Source organism: Heterocephalus glaber, unplaced genomic scaffold (genome assembly GCF_053883595.1).
Source record: "Heterocephalus glaber isolate CG9 unplaced genomic scaffold, H.glaber_assembly_v1.0 deba00001666, whole genome shotgun sequence".
Classification (NCBI taxonomy): Eukaryota; Metazoa; Chordata; class Mammalia; order Rodentia; family Bathyergidae; genus Heterocephalus; species Heterocephalus glaber.
Window position 1 is genome coordinate 18,412,153 of NW_028258406.1, and position 26,711 is coordinate 18,438,863.

The window sequence follows — 26,711 nt, forward strand, 5'->3', positions numbered from 1 at the left end:
AATTATAGGAACACCTTGTTTTGTACTAAACCCCTGCACTAGGCCCAATAGAGCAGACTAAAAATAAAAATGGAGTCACTCTTGCTAAAATTCCACATCCTCAGGCTGTAAAGAAGCTATACATTTGTCCCCGAGAAATCAGGATTGTAGAGATAACTGTCAAACTTTCCAAACAGGCTTGTATCAATTGGCATGATAGTGAAGTTCCCTCTACCTTAATCTTTACACAAAAAGGTAACCTGAAGTAAACCTGATGTCAACCAATTAGTTATTTTTCTCTTGTTCTCTTTGCCCCTGCCAAGGAAAATAACTCTGACACAACCAATCCACTTTTTTTGTTGTTGTTTCTGCTTTCTTCAGCCTTTCATTTCTTTCTTTCTTCTTTTTTTTCATCTATAAAACCTATCTTCTCTGCTAGGCTTATTGGAACACTTATTCTATTGTATGGAACGAATTCTAAAAAATTCTAATAAAATTAAAACTAATTCTAATAAAACTAAAACTAATTAAGATCTGTAACCTAACTTATAATTTTGTCTTTCGACAGATTTATGTATGTACAATTATTTATAACCCTCTAGATCTTGCTTCCAGAATTTCCTGGTCTTCAATTGTAATATCTCAAGATTGTTTGAAACTAGGGAGCTGGGGGCAGTAGTTAACTTTGAGGAATTACATTCCATTTTTTACTATCCAAAGCCATTTCACAGAGTGAACAAGAGTTGATATGGTATTCTGAACAAGTGAGACGAACCCAAAAAGCTGAAGTAAATTGTTGTAAACCACATGGCTAGCGACTGTTAAAACTCACCAGAACTGGAACTCACCTTTTCCCACTCTCAACTGAACAATTCTTTTTGAACGGAATTTTAAAATACCCAAAAAGACTCAAGGTAGCCAGTGATCTAGCTCTGTGGTTCCAGTGCCTGCCTTTGCAAGTGCAAGGTTTGGAGTTTGATCCCCGGAACCAAAAAAAAAAAAATACTCACTTCACACCAAAAAAACTCAAGGTTTGTACTGGGTTTCTCTCTCAGTCCAGGATGTTTCTGAAATTCACACATCTTTGGCTGTTTCTCAGGGATGTATGACGTGACATCCTATGGATACCTAACTCCTTGCTTAAGTAGAGCCAAGCCCCAAGAACCTAAGGTTCTACTTACTTTCTACAAGAAATACTGACAGCTGACAGTTGGAAATTTCTATAGCACAGCCACAATTCTGGGTAAACCAGAATAGAGAGGGGTAGAAGTGTACAGGATCAATCATTTGCCCAAAGGGCCATCTGTTGACACTGTCATAAATCCCACAAGAGTGTGGACCAGTACCCTATCACTTGTAAGTGAAACTTCTTCAAAATATGAGAATTTTGCTTTATCCTTAAATGAGCGATTTTTCACTTTGCTGAAAAAATAAGAACTTATTGAGAACCTGAATAACAATCAGCTCAGGGGTCATATGGGTTTTTCCCAAGTCTGCACAAGAGTGGGGAATTTGGTTTTATCAGTGTGTGATGTTTGAAACACAAATCTGCTGAGTTTCTCCAAATCGGTGTGGGAGTAGGCAGCACAGGCACTGACCTCCCCAGTGGGGAGAGAAGACCTGGCAAGCGTGAGTCAGGCAACGCCCTTGGGTGAGGTCCTTGGAAGATAAGTCATCACAATAGAGCTTTAAACATTTCTGTGCTCTACTGAGTCAGCTCGCTAGTTAAATGAGAAAATGGAGATTTTTCTCACACAAAAATTCAATGGCCTTTAGGCTCGAGGAGGGGGCAGCAGACAAGGAAGAGGTGGTCCTGGCACTACCAGAAGTTGACCCACTATAGGCAGCGAACCAGGAATGTTCACGCGATTTTGCTACCAACCTGCAACAGTGGGTCCGGAGGTAAACTCATTGAGAGCAAATTGAGAACAGGAAATTCAAGGCGGTCCAGAAAGGCAGCGGCTCTCACCCTGGCGCGCCCCTCCATCCCTTCAGGCTCCACTCCGGGCGGGGCCGGGCCCCCCCTTCCAAGTCTGGCGCCTTGCCCCGCCCCGCCCGCCCATAGGCCCCGCCCCGCCCGCCCATAGGCCCCGCCCCGAGATAGCGAGCCCCGCCCTCAGGCCCCGCCTAGCCCCATCGCGCCGGAGCTGGAGAGCCCAGCTGCAGTAGTCACTTTAGCTGCTGTGCAGCCGCCCGACTCTCGTCAGCTGCCGCGGAGTCGCAGCCCGAGCCCGGTCGAGGGGGCTGCGTCCGCAGCCGGGAGCCCACAGCCCGCACCTCCAGCCCGCCCCGGGGCGCCCCAGGCCTCACCATGGTGAAGGTGACGTTCAACTCGGCTCTGGCCCAGAAGGAGGCCAAGAAGGACGAGCCCAAGAGCGGCGAGGAGGCGCTCATCATCCCTCCGGACGCCGTCGCCGTGGATTGCAAGGTCCGAGCCCGGGGTGGGGGAGGGGCAGCGCCCGGGAGAGGCCCGCAGAGTCCGTGCGCCCCACGCGGTGCAGGGGCCGCGCCGCTCTTTGTGAGGAGCTGCGTTTGCGGGACGCGGTGGCATTCGTGCGGCTGGCCCGGAGCCCTGAGAGCGCAGCACCGGATGGTTGTGCCGAGGTTCTGTCCCTTGTGCCAGTCGGGTTCCATGCCGGACTTCGCCTGACGACCAGCAGCGACAGGCAAAAAACACCGCCAACTTTGGCACCCCCTTCCCAGTGTAAATAATATGCCTAAAATGGCTGACATCATTCCAAGCCCGTGTAAACCTCTGTTGTTTCCTACTTTCGTTTCTAGGCTGAACGGCACTTGGACTAAGTCCAGAAACTGCAATCGCCTTAATTTTAAAAGCAATTTTTTCTTTATTTCCCTTTTCCACGGCCGCTTGGTATTGGCATATGAACTTCACCGGGAGGTCTGGGGAAGGGGGGCAAGGGGGAACGACAACTCAGAGTAGGTCCGATGATTTTATAATTAAAACACACTCCAGGAAAGATAAGTAATTACTACATGGATGTTGGCGTATAACTATGAAACCAAACGTAAATGGTTTGCTCCCGTCCCTCAAAAATTCTCCCATTTTCCAAATACACTTTAGCCCTAAGTAAGTCTTACTATAGCTGTTGCGTTAACTTTTAGTTGCGTAGACAGTTATAAATGAATTGTCTGAGAAGTTGCCTCTTCCTACTACGTCTTTTTTGAGGCTGCAAAATTTCAGTCCTGTAGAAATTAACCATACAATTTATGTTGCTTAGCTCAGTTTTTGGTTAGCACTTTTCAAAGCCTATTATCAATACAGTAATTCAAGTTCTAACGTAAAATCATCAGTGTGCCAAATTGAGTACAAAGTTTTTATATGGTCTAATGAAATTTACCACTGAAAAATAGGCCAGTAATGAACTATAAAATTTAGAGATGATACTGTTAACCTGGACGTGTCTGTACTTAAGTTCTAAGTAAACGTCATGGGTTGATTTTTTTTTTTTAAATGACTGCTTGGCTTTGAAATAGCAGTGAACTAATTCTCTAAAAAGATTAGAGGTTTGGTGAACCCATTGCAAACAGTCTTGTTCTTGGAAATGTTTGGAATGCACAGTCAAAAAAACTGCAGTAGCAAATTACCTTAGCTCTTTGTCTAACATTGTAGCTAATGATAGACAAGTACCCTGTCACAACAACCTCAAATATATATTCTTAGTGCTATTGTATGTATATAATTTTAATTCTTACAAACAAATATAACTCCAGTCATAGAAAGGAGAAAACTTTGACATCAGATGATGTCATTTCATACAGATTTTCTCTGTTCCTGTGTGGTAAAGATTTGAAACTCTAAACACATCAGAATTAAATTTGCTGGGCAGCTTTAAATTTGACTTTTTAACAAATTTTGTCGTTTATTGATACAGTGATCCTGTTTTCAGATTCTTACAATTTCTCACAAGTTCTCCATAATTTAAATTTTGTGCCATTTTTTATTTTCTCAGAGTCCCATATCAAAAAAAATACTGAGACTAGGCAGTGAAGGCCAACTTTCCTTTGTAACACACAGCAGTTACAGATGAATTGGTAGATAGAAAAATAATTCTCTTTCCAGCTATAAGCTAAAAAAGACTTCTTTTCTTCATTGGGTGACAAAATATTTCTGTACATAAAAAATAGAATATCAGTCACTTAAGAGCAAAGGAAAACCTTGGTTAATGGTAGACATTTGTGAGAAAACTGATCTCTTCATCTTAAAGCTTGGGCAGTGATTGTATAATGTTCTTTGGCCCTTGGTGGTGACTATGTGGCAACTACCTTGTCTGCCTGGGCTGGGTACAGAATCAGCCTTAATTTGTTTTGCTGGGGGTCATTTCCTTTGGCTGGTTGATTTAAAGGATCAGGCTAGGCTAGTTGTGGCCCAGAACTCCTTGAACTAGAATTTTTAATACTTTTAACTTTCATAGACCATGATGTCCATAGGCTAGTCTTTTTCAAAATGTGCTCTTCAGAACCACCTGCTCTGGTGTCATCTGGAGTTCTAGTTTTAAAATGCACATTCTGCTCCCTTATGCTGCAAGAATTCTGATTACTGTAGTCAGCTGTCTTATATAACATGCATTCCAATACTTTTACACTGCTCCTGTCTTCTGCGGTTTTTCTCTCTGCAGGAGGAGAACCCTCCAGAAGCAATTCCTTTGCTTCGGTTACAGCAGTAACTAATAATCCTAGCAGCTATTTCTATTGATTATATTGTCTTAACTAGCTTGCATTTCTTTCCCCCTGCATTTTCCTTTTAATTTTCACCTTCCTGCCTACACCTGTCCTGTTAGGCGCAAAGCTCTTAGAGGAATAGAAATAGCAAAGAATCATTTTGTTTAACAAAGGTGAGTTTGAAATTTTATGTTTTAGGTAGCAGTCTTTTTCTTTTTTGAACCCTGGAAAATTATTTTGTATGTGCAAATATCAAATACTTAATGTGCTGAATTGGAAGTCTCAGGTTTTTCATTATATAACTGCTTGATGTTGGACTTAAATTTTAGTTTTCATGTCTGTAAGATGAGAGTAGGACCAGATGGTCTGTAAGGACTCTTCCAGTTTAAAAAAATCTAAAGATGTTAGGATTACATAATATTTTGGCAAGAATTAAATTGTTTTAACTGTGAAAAACAACAACTACCTCCTCACCCTATCCAGACTGTTCCCTTTTTTGTTTTAATGTTTAAACATCTTACATTCTTCCCTCATATTAAGTAGGAGTGGGCCAAAGAAAAAGGAGATGAATGGAGGAATTATGTAATCAAATTTCTTTTTTGGTTTCCTTACTATAGAACAGACAATTGTCAACTCTTCTGTTGCAAGGCCAGCTTATGAAACCCCTTTCTCAATGTTAGTCTTCCAGAAAGCTTGTTTGCTTCATTAGGTATCCCCACAAGCCATTTTGTTGATACAGTGTTGCTTCCTTGTTTCTCCCTATCCTACCCTGTAGATGTTTGTAAATGAGAGAGAAGTAAATGCTTATGTAAGGAAAAATGGGGTAGAATAGGAGCATGAGAGAAAGTGAAAGACAGCCATCACAAAATGGCTGCTTGAACCCTACTACTTTATACCTTCTATTTGCACGATCAAGACTGAAGGGTTTGATTGTAGGTTTTTTAAGTGGTTTTTATTTTTTTGTGTGTTTGAGGGGTGGAAAGAAGAATATAAATGCATGACTGGACATTTCCTGAAATGTGTTGATCTTTAGAAAAGGGATTGAGGGATTTTTAACTAAAATATATCTCATTACCTAGTTACATAATTTCATATTTGCAAACATTGGCCAGTAAAACATTTATAGTTATTATATTTTGGTGGAAGGTATGGATGTCTGAAATTAGTGCTGGGAGATAAATGAATTGCTTCTGCATCTCAGGCTTGTTCTCTGGCCTCCCTCCTGGGCACACAAACCTGGTACACATCCCAAATGAGATGCTGCTACTGTTGAGGGTTGGCAACATTGCACATTGCATGACTGGAGGACAAGTTAGCTGCCTGAAGTCCCCTCAAGATTGTTGTCTTTCCAACTAGACAAGCTGCTGTGTTATCCTTGGCATAATCGTAAGCCCGTAAGACCTCATGGAATTGAAGTCTCCATATAAGATGTTTATGGGAATGTATTTCCTAACTAGAAATATCTCAAACACATTTATGGTACAGGCCTATTTAAGGTAATTTAGAATTCAGCTTCTGAAATGTTTGTTATGCATTGCTAAAACATCACTTGTATGTAAATGTCTCTAGAAAAATAAATTATGCAGCAATTTGGGGGCATTTTCTTTTAGTTTTATCATACCAAACTCAAATATCTGGAGTATCTCTTCAAAAGCTATACTCTTTCCAAAAGGAAATACCTTATGAATTAATATTTTAACTAAAGCTTATTGAACTGCTTTATATAACATTGTATCAGTAAAGAAAGATCCTGAAAAAAAATTGTGTATTTTCAAATAAGACAAAATTAGTTTACTCTATTAAACTTTTTGACAAATGTGCCACTTTCTATTAGAGCTTAGACTGAAGCAGAAGTTAGAAATTTCCCCACCAAAAGATTTCAGGCTATAATTGCTACTTGTTAAAATTAAGGATTTGACAATTCTGTATGTGAATCTGTTATTTGTCTAAATGATGTAGATGCTGGAATTATTTCAATAATTACTATGTATAAAGATAGTTATTGCCAGACACTTAATTTTTTGCACAGAGCTTAACAATGAAAGTCTTCCACTAGGTAGACAACTAAAAGATTACATATATGACCCTAAGGATATAATTTTTAAAAATATTTAATTGTGATCATCCCTGTTAATCAGTAATTGTGATATTTTTAGTAGCTTTAAAGAAATCTGTAATGTAATATTTTATGTGTTACCAACAACTGAATGAACACCATTATTTAAAGAATTATAGATTTTTAAGGCTTTTTATTAGAGAATAAAAGAATTTTTTGGAGCATTTCTATAATTGTGTCATTTGGGGGAAAAATCAAGTAAAATTGAACATAGCTTTTTTTATTTCTAAACAGAAAAGCTTGAATCTTATTGCAGAAATGAGAAAATTACCCTTTTTGTGATAGAGTGATAGTCTCATTTTTCACTTAATGTTTTATCTTCAATGCTGACACGTTTCCAGCAGTAATTTTATAATTTAGAACTAGTATAAATGACAGAAGAGAAATTAATGTTGAAATAAACTCCTCACAGTTTATAAATACTACCACTTCAGTTAAATATCCTGGGGATTTATTTGGGGAATTGGTGCTAAGCATAATACTAGATATTTAATACTTTGAAATTTTTAATTGTTTGCATGAACCTGTTTTGGCTTAGTTTAATTTCATACTTTGAGCAACAAGAAGTTTTGGTGAATTTCTGCATATTTGAATGTTTAATATTTCATGGCAATCTTCTTTTTGAGACAGGCTCTTACTATGCAGTTCAGGCTGGTCTAGAGCTCACTGTGTAGCCAAAGCTGGCCTTATACTTAAGGCTATTCCTCCTGTCTTAGCCTCCGAAGTGCTGGTATTACAGGCATGTGCCACCACACCCAGCTCCAAAATTATTATTATTATTATTATTATTCTTCTTTGGTACTGGGGATCGAACTCGGGTCCTTCTGCTTGTGAGTCCAAAATTATTTTATTTTTTTTATTTTTTATTTTTGTTGCCGGGGATGGAACTCAGATCCTTCTGCTTGCGCAGCAGGCGGTGAAACCACTGAGCCAATTTTAATAATTTGTTTTTGAGAATAAGTTAAGGGTAAAGTTTAACTCTTAAATTATTTTCTGTACTTACCTATGATTATAATGTTATTATATAATTATAAATGTGTAAGATTATATAAAAACCAAAAAGGGAGGTTGCTTTGTTAATGAAATCACTTGGAATGTTGCAGCATCTGACAGAAGATCCATCTTCATGCTAGGAAAAATGATTTTGATTTTAAGGGACAGTCTGTTTAGTACTGAATCATCAGTTTTTAGTCTTTCATTTTATAGCTTTCTCCTTTGATTTTTTTTTTTTCTTTACTTTTATTTTACTACTGAGATATAGCATTTCCCAAGTCCATCAGTTTCAGCTAGGACAGTGCTAGGCATGTTATGCAGTGATAGCAAAACTCAATGCTTTATGTGTCCAAGTAGGTGAATTAGTAAAGCTGAGCTTTTTCGATATTAAACAAGCTAGGATTTACTTGGTCTTCATTTAAGAATTGGGTCCCGTGTTGCACAGTTCTCGAGATTTTGTTTGTGTTGATTTTGATTTTGGTGATGGGGGTTGGACTCAGAGCTCCCCACATACTCAGCCTGTACTCTGCCACTAAGCTACACCCCCAGCCCTGTAATCCTTCAGTTTTTAAAGGTAAACTAGAAATTAGGATTTTTATTTGAACTCATATAAATTAGCAAATACACTGAAGGCCTGACTTGGGCTACCATTTTGCAGTCTCTCTTAAAGTGGGGAAAGCAAAGATGGCATACTATGGCCCACATGATAAAATATAGCCTTGTGTTTATTTTTCTGTAGCCTGTGAAGTAGGAATGATTTCTGTATTTTTAAATGGTTAAAGGAGAAACATCAAGAAGATGATGTTTCTCCTTTTTGCTTAGTACCCTCATTAAATGGGGGAGTGCAGTTCAGGAAGCAGTACTGTCTAGTAATTGAGAACTCAGGCAGTCATACTTTAAGATTTAAATCTTGCCTGTATCTCTTACTGTGCTACTTTGGGCAAGTTACTTAAGTTCTCTGTGCATCAGTTTTTCTATCAGTAAAATAGGGAACATAATATATATCTATAAACTACTCCCACTTCCATCATTCCTGTTTTGGAATATTAGTTGTTTTTTTTTTTTAAGAGTAGGAAAATTTATTGAGAAAAAGATAGCTTCTGTCTAAGAGAGACAGAAGAGGGACCAGAAAGTGGGTTGCCCGCTCACCTAACTTCTCAAAAGTGTTTAATGGGACAAAGCCCGGAGGTGAGGCGTGTTCAAGGTGGGACAAAACTATAGTCAATTAGTAAGATTACAAGTATAGTTGCTTAGGTAATATTGAGTAAATGGGGGCCCAGTGGGGAAACAAGTCACTTAGCAAGGTAGCAAGCTGTCAAGGAATGAGCAAGGGTTTTCCGTGGTAAGGGGTGGGTCAGGGATCTTTCTTGGAAGAGCTTTGCCTCTCACCCAGGTGATTGATACCTAGTTAGAGTATCAATCACTGCTATTCATCCTTAGGGGAACCACATGGGTGTGGTAGTTTCTCTTCTTTTACAATGCTGGCTTTCAGTAAATGTGTCTTGATTGTCCTCCTTGTTGGTTCCTTGAAGGCCTGCCCTGTCTAACTGCCTACAAGACATCTAATTAACTTACCTATCTACAATATGGCATACTACTTCTTGTGTTGCTATTGATGCTTATCTCTGCCTCCCTTGTTAGTTACATCATAATATTGTTAATACTTTTTTTTCCAACAAAATATTGTGAGGATTTATTCCTGCAACACAAAAACCCTTAGGAGTTACTGTGTATTTTTCCAATGCATAATAGGTGTTAGTAGAATTTTTTAAGTTTAATTTTGGGTTTTACCAGAGTAATACTTGGTTTTCAAATGCAAATAGTCCTGTCTCATTTCAGAAAAACACTTTTTAAAAAATTGTATCTCACACATTAAAATGCATATATTGTATCTTTAGTGTACAGTTATTTTTAAATATATACACCTGAACTGACACCCCCACAAAGATAGAACCATGTGATCAGCTGAGAAAGTTACCTGATGTTCTTTTACAGTTTGTCCTTCTGTGTCCTTAGAGGCAATCACTATTCTAGTTTCTAAGCCCATTAATTGCATAGAGGCATTTATATTCACTCCCTAGCACTTTTGGCCTTTTATTATTACCAGGGTGGTCAGCAGGCCATGCTCTGCCTTTGTGCAAAAAAGAAAAAGGTATCCTCTCTGAGGTTTTGGTAAGAAGAGCATTGACTGGATTCTAGCCTCACTGATCCCCATGGCTAGCATCTTTGTGTTAAAAACAACCTTCCAGCTATACATAGTGATCTGAACTCCACACTTCTATAAATGGTTCTTAAACTTGTTGGTCTCATACTGCTTGTATAAAAATTTAAAATTGATCAGAATTGCAAAGAGCTTTTGCTTTAGGCCAGTCATATATAATGATATTTGCTGTATTACAAATGAAGACAAAAAAAAAATAACCTATTACATGTTAATATAAATAACATTTTTATGAATAAAATTTTCCAAAGAACTAAAGTGGTTTAAGAAGACCAAGTGTAGGATTGTTTTATATTTTTGTAGTATTCTTTAATGAGTAGCTTAATAGAAGATAGTTGGATTCTTTGCAGCTTCTGAACTCATTCTGTTATCACATTTTAGCTTCTGGAAAAATCCATAGTGAAAATGAAAGTGAAATAGTGTAGTAAGTTCTGCCATGAAAATGTGGACCTTGTGGACCCCTGAAAGGGTACTCTGGACTACATTTGAAGAACAAGTCCTCTAAATACTTGTTTATTACTGTTCTTTAGTGGGTTTTTATTCTTTTTTTTTTTTTTTTGTAGTTTTGGATATTATCCATTGGTAGTATGAAAATGGAAGTTGAATATTTAACCTTTTCTATATGTTTACTCAGCAGTACACACAGTCTGTTCTCTTGGTTTAGTTATTCCAATTTCTGTTTAAATTGATACTCAGTGCATTTATTAGGATTGACATAAATATTATTTACATCTGGATAATATACTTTTATTGTACTTTCTTTATGGTATAACTTTTTTTTTCTTTGGCAGTCTCACTGTCTAGTCCAGGTTGGCCATGAACTCTCTAGCCTCCCACAGCTTCCTGAGTGCTAGGATTAGAGTGTGCCACCATGGCTTCCTTTTAAAAACTTTTTATTTTTTCCTGGGTTTGAGAGAGAAGGTTGCTTAATTTCTATATATTTTTTACTAACTCATCCTCAGATTCTCTGACAGCAGTGTAGTTGCCTTTCTGTATCTTTAGACATACTAGGTACCTTACACAATTTCCTGTTTTTCTAGGTAGGTTCCTACCTGTCCTTCTTGAGTCTTCTAGCCGAGACTTTGCACTCAGGCATGTTGCTGTAACTCATGTCCCGAGAGTCATAGAATCCTGGAATTACCTTTGCCTCCATCCCATATTGGAACAGCAGTTTTATAAATGAAGAAAAAGTGTTTGTGATCCATGTTTTTAAAGCTTGCATGTCTGAGAATCTTTATCCTTACTTAATTGATCATTTATCTGGGTATAAAATTCTAGATTAGTAGTAATTTTCTCAATGTTTTGATAGCACTGCTCTGTTCTAGTGTGATTTTTTTTGTGATTCTTAGGTCTTTGTGCATCCCTCCCCCGACCAGAAGCTTGAGATTTAATCCTTGTGCTTTGGTGTTTGTTCCTTATGCTTTCAGCTTTCAAACTATAAACATACCTATCTGCTGTCATTTGCATTCTCTGAGATTAAATGTTTTTGCCTTTACTGTCACTTTATTGAGTTTTTGGGAGGAAATTAAGATAAATCTAGTTAACTGAAAATCAATTCTAGGGCTTCCAACTCAGCTATCTTGATAACTTTTGAAAGATTAGTTAGACTATTTCCTTTTACACTAAGAATGGACTTAATGATGATAATGGAAACCATCTGAGTTATTATTAGCCCTAATTTGAGACATGATGACCTAGAAAGATGGACATCTTGGTCTTTTCAAAGTGCCAAGGCCCTCCTTCATGAGTAATTTTAGAGGTAGTTCACTACCAATTTTTGAATTTGCTTTATGTCTTTATTACTTTATATTTAATTTTCATAATTAATAGCTTTCCTTTTTTACTTATCTTGAAGTGCTTTTATGTTACATGTTTGGATGCCTAAATATTTTCCTTTATTTTTTTGTTTCATATATGTATGATTTTAAGACTTTTGTTACTATCCGTTGTAATTTGATAAGTCCAATTTGTCAATATATTAAAAGTAATATTACTGTTGTAATAGTTAACATATGTAGTGCTTATTAGGAGTGTGACTCTGTTTAGATAAGCTTCTTAAGATGGCAGAATTCTGTAGAAACTCAAGCTATGTAGATCTTGTTTGGTCATGAGTTTGTCCGTGTGTCACTTCATTTATATTATCAGAATTAATTTGTGTATTTTGTTAGCCATTGACCTAATAGCTTCATGTTTTTCTTTACTTAAGTTATACAGAGACGTGATATTTGGGCCTTCTTAGCACCAAATATTCATATTCATAGTATTACAAAAATAATGTTATTTGTCTGCACCTTTTATGTTTATCTGTAGAATGATGTATTGGATGAACTGACATTTCATGGTACTTCCTAGGGTATCTTTTCTTTTTGAGAACTTACCTGATCACATATTCAGAAGCACTTATATATTCAGAAGCATGGCCAGACACTATATTAGGAATTAAAAATTACAGAACCTTCCTACTTAAAAGAAGCACATAATGTGTCTAGGAAAGATCAGCCAGTTACATAAACTGATAAAATTAATCACAGCCTACTTAAATGTCTTGTGTCTGCTTTCATAAGAAAATTATGTCCCTGGGTTCAAAAGGCAGAACAGTGCGGTAAGGAAGCAAGATTAAATTAAATGTTTCCACTGAGTGTTTGTGGTATACACATTCATCAGCGGGCAGTAGAACCCATAGGGTCAAAGTACTTTTCACTTGTTCACTGTAGAAAGGCAAATATCCCAGATCCCAAGAACTGCAGTTGTTTTTTTCTAGTTCTTAGTCATTTTGTATAACTTTCAAAATTACAGAATTTGTGTGGAAAATATCTGTAACTTTCCACATTTAAATTATGTAGGCTGGGGAATGCATCTCAGTGGCAGAGTGAATGAGGCCTTTGGTTTGATCCCCAGCACTAGAATAAATTGACACTTTCACAAAAAACAGTTGGAATTTTCTTACCAAGATTCTGAATTTTAAATGGAATTACCTGTATTTGATTATGAATATATAATAATTACCTTGTTGAGTGGCATTAAAAATCTAACATTTAGCCGGGGATTTAGCTCAGTGGTTCCGGTGCCTGGCTCGCAAGCACAAGGTCTCGAGTTCGATCCCCGGTACAAAAAAAAAAAAAGATGAAAAGAAAAAAAAAAAATCTAACACTTATACAAAAAGTGAGTCCAGAACACCTTTGCTTTTTTACCCTAATCTTGACACTTAATTTTATGATAAATTATATGAGAGTAGAGCATTCCTATTGTGCTTAAAATTTTTAGGAAGACAGTCTATATTAGAAACAATATACTCCTGGGCCGGGGATTTAGCTCAGTGGTACCACCGCCTGCCTTGCAAGCACAAGGTCCCAAGTTCGATCCCCGGTACCACAAAAAAAGAAACAGTATGCTCCCAATACAGTTCAGCCAGTAGTAGAAGTCTTCACCCATTTATCCATGGTAAGGGGTATTAGCCAGTTTGTGTTGGTCTAGACTTTCTTTTTGGTATTTGATGATTTTTAACTCACCAGTAGGAATTTTAAAATCTGTTGATCCCCGGTACCAAAAAATTAAATAAATAAAAAATAAAATCTGTTAAAATTTTGTTTTATGAAATATCACCAGTATAGTTTTATTCAGCATAGACTGGGTAAACTATATAGAAATGATGGTCATTTTATAAACTATATAGAAAAAAGATTTACTTTGCACTTTGTATTTTGCTTTTCCCTAATGATACAAAAAAGTGATTACGTTATAATCCAGCCCATTCAGCATTTACAGCCTGCCTTTTTTTTTTTTCCACTTAGTTCTGACATAATTTTCTTTAACCTGGGCTTGTGCTAATTTTGTATGATAATAATAATTTGGTTCAGATTTCAAAGATGTATTACAAGTTAAATTGTTTGGCAAGAGCTTTAAAGTTTTATTTTTCTTCTGTTGGTGTTTGTATATTGTATATTGTGGGATTTATTAGCAAAAAAAGTATGTTAAAGAGAAACTGTTGTAGACATATTTTGAGATTGTTTTCCTTTTTGTAACCTTTGCCTCCTACAAATGCAGATGATTCAATAACTACTAATCATAACATTGGTGTATTCCTAATTTTGACTCAATACTAATTAACTTGGCTGAGCAAAAGCCAATACTGATAAAAAGGTCAGAGGCCTTTGGGAAATAAGGTATCTACAGATATAAAGAGCATCTTTCTGTTTCTCTCTGCATAATGCCAGTCACTTGGAAAACTGCTTGTTTATATGTCAAATGTAGTATTTCTCACTCAGACTTGCTCACCATAGTTGAAACAATAGCAGTTCTATTTGGAAAGGCAAATTAGGAAGCAAAATTGAGACACTGATTTAAGTGAATAAGAAAAAATACAAACAAGTGTTTGGTGTCTTATATATTGGTATGTTTCAACCAGAGATTTTGTTTTACACATAGCAGGTATATTTGGTAATTAATCCTATGAATAATGGACAGAGCCTTAGATCATGTCTTTTTGGTGCTTTCAGAGGAAATTGAATAGAACATCTACCAGCTTCTGAAACCCAGAACTCAAAATCTTTTATATGAAGAAGTGGTTTAGATTAAATTAGATTCTCAGAAGAAGGAATATACCCAGTCATAGCTGGAAATGAAGATTTGAGTTTAAAATCCAGCAACAAGGTAGAAAAGAATATGATGAATTTGGTCCTCAAGTAGGGGGAAAAATTAGAGGAGTTGCGAATACTAGAATATTGATGAGAAATCTATTTTTTTTTAAATGCGAATCAGATTTTAAAAATATGAACAGCTAATCTATTTTGGGAAACGTTATACAGTTTAAACAAAACATTCGGCAACCGGCCTGTGTACACTTGTATTTACCTATGTTACCTCAATATGCATTAAAATGTACACATTTCTGAGTCTTCTGCAAATGTAACAACACATAATCTGACATTATATTGATTCTTTTCCCTTTTTTTTGTCTTATGTTTGCACTTAAACTGTTTATGCCATTGTATAACCCTAAGAGAGATTTTAATCCTAAGAGACATTTTCCTTTTTAGTATTCTGGTTTCTAAAGCATTTCTGTTGCATTTGTGATAATAATGAAAAATAGAACATCTGAGGGCTTTGAAAAATATCTCCTGAAAACTTCATTCATCATATTAAAAAGATTAAAATAGAACTGCCCAAGGATGTGTTTTCTTAGTTTTGAGAACAGAATAAAAAGTATATAAAAAAACCCTCACATTTTATTTAAGTTTATAATTGAAACACTTTTACTGAAATCTCCTAGGGAACTGATTAAGGTGACCTAATTCTTATTTAACTGAAGTAACAACACAATTTATCCTTCATTTTGGTTAAGATATAATTTGTTAAATAATTTTTCTTTATTCTCTGATAAAATTTATTTGAACCAGAAATTAGTATGGTGCAAAAATGAGAATGCTTCTGAAAGCTATGTTTTTCTGTAACTGCTATTGAGGGGGTAGTTATAGGCAATCCTGCACTTCACTGCCTTCATTTGTAAACTGGGCTAAAATCTTGACATTTCAGGAAGATTAATGAGATGATAATTGTATGGCACTTAAGGGAGTTCTGTTACCTTATAATTTACTAGCACAGTTTAAGGTGCTGTACCAGTTTTATTGTAGTACAAGAGGGAGGAAATGTTTCTGTGACTTTTAAAGTAGGCCAGGTAAAATTACATACCCCAGTGAAGAAGCTCCTGATTATTAGTAATTTTTCTTTTTCTTTTCTTTAATCATGAAATATTCTAAACATAAAAAATGTAGAGAATCTATAGACTGTAATACTTTATTCTCCTCTTGAATGGACAGTTAGATTATTTTAAATTTTTTTCTTATTAATAATTGTACCCTGAACATTATTGAGCATACTTCTTTATGCACATTTACAAAAGTTTATCAGCAGTTTTATCCCCAGATTTGAAGTTGCTCGGTCATAAGATACATGTATTTTTACTAGTTTCTGCCAAATTGTTTTCCAAAGTAATGGTACCATCTCCTGTCAACTGTGTGAAAGTTCCCAAGTTCTCTTTATTTAGCCCTTTCCTCAGGACTTAGTATTGTTAGACTTTGCTTTTATTGCATGGTATGTAGAAACTCAATTGATTGCTTTCCTGCTCTCCTTGTTGAAATTTACATGCAGTAAAACATCCATTTTATGTGTACAATTTGAATTCATGTAATTGTACAGAGTTGTGTGTCCACTATATAGAGGTCATGATAGGAAACATTTCTGTCACCCTAAAATGTTTCCTCATACCCCCTTGTGGTCATTCTCCCCTTTCTCAATACTTGCCAGTGATAGCCACTAAACTGCTTGTCACCATGGTTTTGCCTTTTCTAAAATTCCATAATGGAATCTCTTTTGAACTTCTTTCATTTAGCATGATTTTGAGATCCAGCCATGCTGGGATATGTTAATTTTCTGTTTTCTTATTGCTATCTATTTCATAGTATAAATGTATCACAATTTATCCATTTTATTAGTTGATGGATATTTGAGTTGTTTTAAGTTCAGGGCTATTATGAATAATGATGCCCTGAATATTCATGTACAAATCTTTAATTCGGTTGATTATTGAAAATTTGATCCTTAGCAATCTTGATAAATTCTTACCAGTTTGAATAATTTTACTTTCTTAGATTTTTCTGTGTAGATCAGTTAACAAATAACAACTTTCTTTTTTTCTAATCCTGTATCTGTTATTTGCTAGAATCTCTAGTACAATATTGAATGGAAACAATCAATTTTAATGGACATCCTTGTACTCCTGACTTGAAAGGGAGGGTATAAGTCTAAATTTCACATATGAAATTTGCTTTAGAATTTTAATCATTTACTTCATTAATGATAAGAATTTCACCTCTTCCTACTTTGCAAAGACAATAGGAGTGGGAATTGAATTATGTCAAATAAATTTTCTATTATTTTGAGAAGATTGTGGGGCTTTTCAACTAAAGGTTATTCTTTCAAGTATTAAAATTTAATCATTTTTTAAAACTTCTATTAAAAACTTATAAATCTAGTATATACTTTAATCCATTTTCCAGATTACAATATGGGACATCATTTATTTGTCATAGATAGTGTTAATAACTGTTGAGATGGAGCATGCCTAAACACATTTGAATTTCTCATAGGATCTAGCACAGTACATTGCACATAATAGTCCCTTAATAAATGTTGAGCTGAGCTAAGTAGGGCTACTGTTTATGCTAAATAGCAAGTTTATTGTGCATCATGAATTATTGTGTTGTACCCTCACTATGTTCCTGGGTACTGATGTAAATTTTGTGAATCATAAAAGATTTAAATAGCTGGGCTTTTTAAAAAAGTGTCTACGTTTTATTTGCTTATCAAATTTTGCATGCCATTTAAGTGCCAAGCTTATGCCAGTAATGCAAAATGAATATGAATGCTCACAAAGACCTTATAGCCTATTAGGAAGAGATGAGTACTATATGTGAATTATTCTAATACAAGGCTAAAGTGATCACTAGGAATTTGGGGGGTGGGGGAGAAAGAGTAAATAGACTTGAAAGACTTGATATCTCTTTAATCAAGTTCTTGACTGTGGCACATAGACTTTGGATCCATAATTGGGCTGTTCAAAGATTATTATTTCCTTGTTTGTAAGCCATGTTTCACATTGTTGAGGTGCTGAATAAATGACTTGTGGATAAGTGAAGTATTGTATAAGCTAAATTCTTCAAGAAATTGATGTTGAGGCCGGGGATTTAGCTCAGTGGTTCAGCTGCCTGCCTGGCAAGCTCAAGGACCCGAGTTCAATCCCCGGTATTGTAATCCTGAAAGGTGATTGTTTGAATAACATGAGAATTGAACTCCATACCATGTTCTACAGAGGCCCTTTGTGGTCTGCCCCAGTTACATCTCATCTTCATCTTTTGTATTCCTGCCCCCCATTTGGAATACTCCAGCCATCATGCATGTGGCTCTTGGGAATTTCATGCATTCTGGCTGCATGATTTTGTTCTTTGCCTTACACATAATTTCCTTTAATTCTCTCTTCTTCCTGGGTAAGAGTATCCTTTAGCATTCCATTCAAGTGTTTTCTCCCCTGAGAAGTCTTCACCAAACTTATCTCTAATGTGCTCTCTTCACATTTTCCTGTTAGAACCCATATCATGTTTATGTTCTCTTTATATATTACCTATTTCCTAGACTGATGATCCAGCCAATCTTTTTCTTGGCAGAGGCTATCATTCAGTGTGTGGCACAATTCTTGGCATATAGCAGACAATTATAATTTATTCTCAAAAGTATTTTTGTTGAGCAATTTAAAATGATGTATTAAAAAGACTGAAAACTTGTCATCAGTTTGACAGTTGAGGCTCCATCATGTTATTTTATAGGTACTCTATCTGCCTGTGGTCTTTGATTATTCATGTATATACTATTAGAGAGATACTGCCGCATAGCATTGATGGATGGGTGTGTGCATATATTTGGCTGTCTCAGCAACTGATATCAGATATTGGAAATGACTGTTTCCATCTGTCATTTCCACCACTGCCTCCACCCTGAAATTACGTTAGAAAACATTTATCTGTTTCAGTATTTATGCCAGACAAGAGCTCAAGCAAAATATGTATACTTTAATGTTCGTTTCATAGTACCACATGACTCCATGGAATTCTTGTTAACTTTTCACAAATGGGATGTCTTACATGGCTTGATAAATTCTTTTAGCCTTGTTCTCATTACATATAACTTCTTGCAGTGAAGTAGTTGCCTTAAGTATGCATACAGAGTATGTGGGCAAGTATTACATCCAAGTGTAATGCTTTCACAGCATTTGATCTGATCAAATAAGCCATGTAAGACATCATAATACTGTATGACAAAGTTGTGTTGAAACTTTTTCTGAATGTCTCAATGTTAGGAGATCACCAAAAGTTGTGCCTGGAAATAGGAATTATGGGTTGGATCATTGCTTTAGATATGGTTAGCAGGTAGGGTATTGAGATTTAGAAGTAGTTAGAATTCTCCCTGGGGCCCAAAGAAGCATTGGGGTGAGTCCTAGTGCCACCATTTAATTGTTCTTGGGTTGATTTTGGTCAGGGCCATAACTCCTTTGGTATTTATGTCTTCATTTTTTAAAACAGTAATCCTTAAGATATTTCTAATCCTGAGCCTTCTCCTTCAAGATACATATCAATTGTCTTTTTCGTATTTTAGGACCCAGATGATGTGGTACCAGTTGGCCAAAGAAGAGCCTGGTGTTGGTGCATGTGCTTTGGACTAGCATTTATGCTTGCAGGAGTCATTCTAGGAGGAGCATACCTGTACAAATATTTTGCACTTCAAGTAAGTGTCTTTTTTTTTTTTTTTTTTAAATGAGACAAGATCTCACTAAGTTGCCCAGGCTGGGTTCAAACTTGTTATCCTCTTTCCTCAGCCTCCAAGAGTGCTATGATTATAGGCCTGCTTGCCACCACATATTTTGTCTTTGACCTTTTTTTTTTTTTTGCCTTTATCAGATGTATTAGAAAATTTTCCCTAATTTGTTCTAAGCTTGTGCTTTTTTGTCTGTGGCCTTTAGACAGAAGAGTGGTCCTGATTTAAAGCTGTATTTAAAAATTGATCATGTGTTTGGAACACGTATTATAGACACTCAGTCTTTAAAAGCAGAATAACAGGGCTGGGGATTTAGCTCAGTGGTTTCACCGCCTGCTGCGCAAGCGCAAGGACCCGAGTTCGATCCCCGGTACCAAAAAAATAAATAAAATAAAATAAAAGCAGAATAACAGTATTTTGAGATGTTGCTGACAAAAGGGTTTAGATTATTGGGTGATTTTTTTTCAAAATCAGCTTAACCTTCATTTGCCTACCGTAATTACTGACTAAAAGGTATAGCATTGTGACTTGACAGTTGAATAAATACATTTGCCATAAACGTTGTCATGTTGATAAACTGTCACTTGATAGCCAATTCTAGCCACCCTCACAATATCCTTTTGCCCTTGGGCCCAGAGAACATGGTACCGCATTTCTCTGCCACTTGCTAGTCATTGGTTTCTCTAAAGAGTTGGGTGACTTCAGGAGTGATGTTGAAATATCTTACGGTGAAAGTTGCTTATAATTTAGAATGTTTAATAAAACCTTTGGGTTAAAACAGATTTTTCTTCCAATTAGTTATGATCTGTGATATCTGCTGTGTGATATATTTCTCTTGGCAGTAATTCAGTGAGTATTCCTCCCCTTAAGGAATCTTGAGGGGAAGTTTACTTTGAGCTTTTATGACTAGTTCACTTGTTTTAAACTTTGGAAATTTGGAGAAACACTTGACAACTAGATGCATTTTTAAAAATTAAGTAACTAATTTTGAAATATTCTGCCAGAGGATGTATAAATTTTATGCACATTTTCTATGTTATTCAAGATAATGGCTCCCCAGTACCCCCCCCAAAAAATAATAATAATGGCTTATCAGTAGACATTACTGAAATATTGGTCACTTTTTGTATTATTTTTCAAAAGAAATACAGAAGAAAAAAAAATGGCAGTTCCACTGTCCAGAGGTAAGATTTGGTGCCAAAATGTTTATTATACAGTTCCCAGTCTATTGTTTATATGTATACTTTTTCATATATATGTTTTCCACTTAGCCATTATAAAGTTTAAGGAAAGATTAGCATTACCTGCATGCATATGAAAATTTTAGAAAAATTATCCTTCTTTTCCTCTTTTGGGCTAATAAAGGGAAAAAATTATTTGAGGGATGGGAATACCATGGATTGGACTCTGGGCTTCATACATGCATTGATGCGAGGCACGCAATTCTGTCACTGAGCTATATCCCAAACCCTTTTTCAAAGAGGGATGAGGATCATTTAATAAGTTAACTTTATCAAAATTTTGAAAGTTTGTTATTTCTTAAAGATACTATTTTTTTCTGAATATATTCTTTTGTGAAAAACAATACCTACAGGTAAAGTAGGCCTGTGTGTTTGTTCAAATATACTTGTCACCAGGTAGATAATTGCTTTTATATTCTGTTTTTATCTACCACAAAAAGAAAAGGGAAAATCAGTTACTTTTCTTCTTCTGAAGTAATTTTTTTATAATACTTCAAAACCTGACCTTAAAGAATGTGCCAACTCTGTAATTAAACTGTCTGACTTGTCATCTAAAAGTAAGAGTTTGCAAGCAAAATGCTATTTAGATAGAGGTGGCAGCTTAAGTAATGCTTACATTTAAAAACCTGTCTCACACTGAATTGCTGCAATGAGTCTTTAAATTCTCTACAGCCAGATGATGTGTACTACTGTGGAATAAAGTACATCAAGGATGATGTCATCTTAAATGAGCCTTCTGCAGATGCCCCAGCTGCTCGCTACCAGACAATCGAAGAAAATATTAAGATCTTTAAAGAAGATGAGGTTGAATTCATTAGTGTGCCTGTCCCAGAATTTGCAGACAGTGATCCTGCCAACATTGTTCATGACTTTAACAAGGTGGGCCAATTGTCCAAAATTACAAAAAGTACAATCACAGGTACAAAAAATACAGGTTCTTGAATTTATATTTTTTTTACTTTTCATTTAATACTCACTAAATTATTCTATTTAGGGTTTAGTTTTTACTTAAAAGATGGACTTGGGTTTCTCAGCATTACAAGATAAGCTATCACTACTTGGTGGCTCTGCTTTATCTGAAACAGATCCCTTTCTCACATCTTGCTTTCTTTCATTCCTTGGTCTTGCCTATTCTGAAAGCCTCCTTCATGACTTTTTCTTCCTTTACTAGCAACTTGTTATTTCTTACTTCCACATTTTCTTAGAGCTCATTTATCTTCCCATTTCTTTGTAGCATTTTCAAAAATTAATAATTTGTTGATCTGTTTATAAGTTCTCATTCTGCATTTTCCCCTAGCTTTTCAAATTTTATGCAGCCTAGAGGAGTTTGAAGTAACAACCCAAATCTTCCTCCTCTGCTTCATTTTTTCTCTCATTTGCCACTTTACCCTTTATTTGTTAGCTCTTAAGAATGAAGATGTTCTCCCACATATCCAAATGATCATCACACCTAAGGAAATTAACACAACAATATACTATTATTTAATATCTAGTTTATATTTAAATTTCTTGTTATATTTAAATTGTTTCTTCAAACTGGGATTCAGAGGTTCAGAAGTTCACGTGCCTTTGGTTCTTATATCTTTGAATAAGCTGATGCCATTTTGAACACTCACTGAATTTAGCTTTGGAAACATTTTATGCTTTCTATGCCTGATACACATTTGTGAACCAGTTTAAAAAATTACTTCAAGGTAATAAGCTTTATCCTAAGCAAATAGTAAATATTAATACTTAACTTACTAAGCTCTTGGGACTCTTACAAGTGTTTGCATGTCTTAGTGTAACTCAGCTCTTAAAACCATCCTGTGAGATGTCTTTGTCAGCTGGGATTTTTATCTAAACTACAGAAGACAAAAATTATTTGAGACTTTTTCTAGTTTTCTAAGGATGGTACTAATATTTCAGATTTATAGGAGAGAAAATAATGTTTACATTAACAATGTATAGATGCTTTGTGGAGGAGTATTTGGGATAAGTGAGGGAACTAATAAATCCATCACATAATAGATATTTACAGTTAATAAGTATTACTATTATAAAAAATTCCTGATGATTGCATTTACAAGCAATTATTTTTCCTCATTCCTATTTCCATGCCTATTCACCAGATTCTTGGTTTGTTAAAATGCAAATGATTTACGCATTCTAAAGCCAACCTGTTTTATTTATTTATTTGGTACCGGGGATCGAACTCAGGACCTTGTGCTTGTGAGGCAGGCAGTGGAACCGCTGAGCTAAATCCCCAGCCCAAGCCAACCTGTTTTAATGGTACCAGTTATTTAAAATTTCAGTTGCTGCCTATTTTAGATATTAATCTAACTAAAATGTGTCTTTTTTTTCTTGCCAGAAACTCACTGCCTATTTAGATCTTAACCTGGATAAGTGCTACGTGATTCCTCTGAATACTTCCATTGTTATGCCTCCTAGAAACCTGTTGGAATTACTCATTAACATCAAGGTATAAAAATTATTACTGTTTTTGATTAATGGTTCTGTTAGTGTCTGGGAATTCCCTGTTGAGAAATTAGTCCTGTTGGAACCCATCTTAACAGAATATAGCCAAGAATTTCACAAAAAAAGAACTAAGACTTGTAATTTTTTAAAATGTTTATTTATTTTGAAATTAAAATATTTGTTACATTATGTTTAAGTTTTCCTAAAAGACTAGAGAGTAAATATTGGCCAGCTGCTTAATTCTAATGCCATAGACAATATGTAAATAAATAGGCATAGCTATATTCCAACAATACAGTGGTGTGCACTTCTGGTCCTGGCTACTAAGGAGACTGAGGCAGGAAGATTACTTGAGCTTAGGCGCTAACAGCCAGACTAGGAAAGATAGTGAGACCCTGTTTTTTTAAAAAAAAGCTGAGGGCAGGGGATTTAGCTCGATGGTTCCGCCACCTGCCCTGCGTGTACAAGGACCAAGTTCGATCCCCGATATCAAAAAAAAAGTTGAATAAAATAGATGGTAGGTTGTTCTCTTTTCACTAATATAATATCTAAGAATTTTTTTTCTGTTCTTCTGGTTTGTTCAATGTATATTTTGAGATATTCAAATTTATTTTCTAAATGTAGGCTGGAACTTATTTGCCTCAGTCATACCTGATTCATGAACACATGGTTATTACTGATCGAATTGAAAACATCGACCATCTGGGTTTCTTTATTTATCGACTGTGTCATGACAAGGAAACTTACAAATTGCAACGCAGAGAAACTATTAAAGGTAATACTTTTTAATGTTAATGCTGGCAGAAAAGTTTATTGTGCCATTTTGTTGTGTTAAATGATTTAGACAAAGCCTAGTCATTGTATACATATCTATACTTGTTGCAAGATTTCATTGAATCATTTTAATTTAAATCTACTCTTTTCTGATAGTGAGAAAGGCCAGGGTGAAATGTCATTGCTGTGAGGTGCTGGTACTGCACCTTCCATATAGCTACCCAGTCTGATTTTCCATCCCCATTGTAGCTCAGCAGTACTGAGTGGAGTCTTATTATCCAGGTCTCTTTTTCACTTGTATACTGAAGTCTAAATTCTAAGCAGGCTGTTGGCCTTTTGAATCACATTCTGAATAAACAGGTTAGTAAGAAAGGAATTTTGGTAAGGAATTAATGAACATTATACAACTAATTTTTAGCTTCGTAAAGTCACTTAACCTTTGTTTCTGCACCTTAAAAAAGGATAACAATATGTCTTATTTCCTTTCCTTTGTAAAAATAAAATGAGAGGGCTGGAGATTTAGCTCAGTGGTTCTGCTGCCTGCCTTGCAAGCCCAAGTACCCGAGTTCGATCCCCGGTACCAAAATAAAATAAAACAAAATAAAATCAGAGAGTAAATTTGACAACTGTAGAAAGTAAGAAGTACCATTCAAATATACTGTGGTGTGATTTCTATGTGATCATGTCACTCAGTAAAAGTGCTTTCCTGGCTTTTGATAGTTTTTAATAATATTGTCTTTTTACTTTGGGCTGATGAGTCATCCGAAACCTACAGCTTCCTTTTTTAGACTTAAAAATTATCTTAGTTTGTAATTTGTTTAAAGTCAAGTTGATACCTACAATGAAATTTGCCTTAATTAGTGTACAGTTTTGAGTTTTACAAATTCACATATGGTCATACACTACCATAATCAGGAAGGAGAACATTTCCATTACTTTCAGTTCATAAATTTGTAAGTAATCTGTAAGGCTTTATTATTGTTGCTATGATCTGAAAATACATAGTTCAGAAAAAGGAGGGCTGGGGATTTAGCTCAGTGGTTCCGGCGCCTGCCTCGCAAGCGTAAGGTCCGAAGTTCAATCCTTGGTACCAAAAAAAAAAGAAAAAGGAGAAAAAATATTTTCTCCAGTGTAAACAAATTAAAACACTCAAAGTTTGTGGAATTACAATGTGAAATACTTCAATATATATGAAAAATAAGTAAGAACGTGAATATTTGTTACAAAAGCATCAGAAATTTAAAACCCTTTTTCCTGCCAAACAGGTATTCAGAAACGTGAAGCCAGCAATTGTGTCACAATTCGGCATTTTGAAAACAAATTTGCCGTGGAAACTTTAATTTGCTCTTGAACAGTCGAGAAAAACATGGAGACAAATTTAATGCCACAGCATAACCCCACCCTTTGTATTTTGTGCAGTGATTATTTTTTAAAATCTTCTTTCATGTAAGTAGCAAACAGGGCCCCACTATCTTTTCATCTCATTAATTCAATTAAAACCATTATCTTTAAAAAATATTTCCTTCTTTTTAAGTGTGGTGTCTTTTGTATTTGACTTAGTAAGCGTATGAAGTCATAGATAATAGTACACTTCACTGTAGATCTTAAGTATTAGGAAAAATTAAAATTTCTTTAAGTCATTTATCTGAATTTGTATGTTTTAATTATGCATTTTCAAGAGGAGGGGTTATATAAAGAATAATCATATATATGCATACATTAAAATGGACCACAGTGACTTATTTGTAGTGTTAGTTGCCCTGCTACCTAGTTTATTAGAGCATTTAAGCACGCATTTTTTCCTTTAATTAAAATGTGCAGTATTTTCATTATTGCATTTAACTATTTAGAGTATGTTTTCCACTTTGATGTTTTAATATCCTAAGCATTTGCTGTAATAATATTTTAGAAAATGTTTGGAATTTAAGAAATAACTTGTGTTACTAATTTGTATAACCCATATCTGTGCAATAGAATATAAATATCACAAAGTTGTTTGACTAGACTGTGTTATTTTTCCCATATAATAAAGCCAAAGAATAATTTGATTTTTATATCTTAAGGTAATTCACATAAAGAAAGAAACTATTTGTATCTATAATCCAGTTCTCTATATATAATGGGTAAGGTCATAGACTTTTTTTTTTTTTTCATGCCGGAGATTGAACTCAGGACATTGCACTTGCGAGGCAGGCACAGCACCACTGAGCTAAATCTCTGGCCCAGACTTTTAAAAAATAAAAATAAGCCATTAATACCTAAACCATATTCTTTGCAAAAACTACTTGAGCGGGCCGGGGATTTAGCCTCAGTAGTTCCACTGCCTGCCTCGCAAGCGAAGGTCCCAAGTTGGATCCCCAGTACCAAAAAAACTACTTGAGTAACATTTAAGCCTCAACTCTGAATGATGCTATTTAAGATAAAATGCTGTGGCTTTGTTTTGTTTTGGGTTAATAGAAAGGCAATTAATAAAGCCTAAAGTTTCCAAGGAGCATAAAATACTGATTTTTTTCTGAGGATGTGTCCTTCACAAATGGGACATTTTGCGTTAAAGTAGTGATTTTTGTTTGTTTTTGAAATGAGGATTCCTGTATTACACAGTGGTGTCAGTGATTCTCTTAACCTCACCTGAGTAGCTGGGTCTACAGGCGGTCACCATGGTGCCTGGCACGTTTGTAGTAGTGATTTTTATATTTCTAAGGTTGCTTCTTATCTGAAGTAATTCAAAATCCATCACCATTCAAAATACCTGAGAGTAATTTCACTGTGAATTTCTGAGACAAATAGGAGATAAGAATTTTTTAAAAGTTTCAAAAACCCATAAAGAATCTGATCTAGAAACCAGTTTTGCCCCAAAGGGGTATTATTTAAATACTGGCTCTTGGTT

At 35.5% G+C, this 26,711-nt stretch overlaps 1 protein-coding gene and 1 long non-coding RNA gene across 2 annotated transcripts in view; one reads left to right on the forward strand and one right to left on the reverse strand.

Moving 5' to 3' along the window:
• Positions 1 to 2,017, reverse strand: part of LOC147822273 (uncharacterized) — a 43,244-nt gene extending 41,227 nt beyond the window's left edge. The window contains exon 1 of the long non-coding RNA XR_015445901.1: positions 1,862 to 2,017. This is a non-coding gene — a long non-coding RNA (uncharacterized LOC147822273). The remainder of the gene's footprint in view (positions 1 to 1,861) is intronic.
• Positions 2,018 to 2,091: 74 nt separating this feature from the next.
• On the forward strand, positions 2,092 to 25,342 carry Itm2b (integral membrane protein 2B). Its single transcript, XM_004844187.4, has 6 exons — positions 2,092 to 2,407; positions 19,194 to 19,322; positions 21,266 to 21,472; positions 22,944 to 23,054; positions 23,675 to 23,825; positions 25,090 to 25,342. The coding sequence occupies exons 1-6, from the start codon at positions 2,291 to 2,293 to the stop codon at positions 25,173 to 25,175; spliced, it is 801 nt and encodes a 266-aa protein (XP_004844244.1). The 5' UTR covers positions 2,092 to 2,290; the 3' UTR covers positions 25,176 to 25,342.
• The last annotated feature ends 1,369 nt before the right edge of the window (positions 25,343 to 26,711 follow it).

What these genes read in the sequence shown, in the direction of transcription:
- Itm2b (XM_004844187.4), top strand. Translation starts at nt 2,291, where the DNA reads ATGGTGAAGGTGACGTTCAACTCGGCTCTGGCCCAGAAGGAGGCCAAG. An exon ending in CCGTCGCCGTGGATTGCAAG is followed by an intron (nt 2,408 to 19,193) that starts GTCCGAGCCCGG and finishes TTCGTATTTTAG; the next exon opens with GACCCAGATGATGTGGTACC. An exon ending in TTGTTCATGACTTTAACAAG is followed by an intron (nt 21,473 to 22,943) that starts GTGGGCCAATTG and finishes TTTTCTTGCCAG; the next exon opens with AAACTCACTGCCTATTTAGA.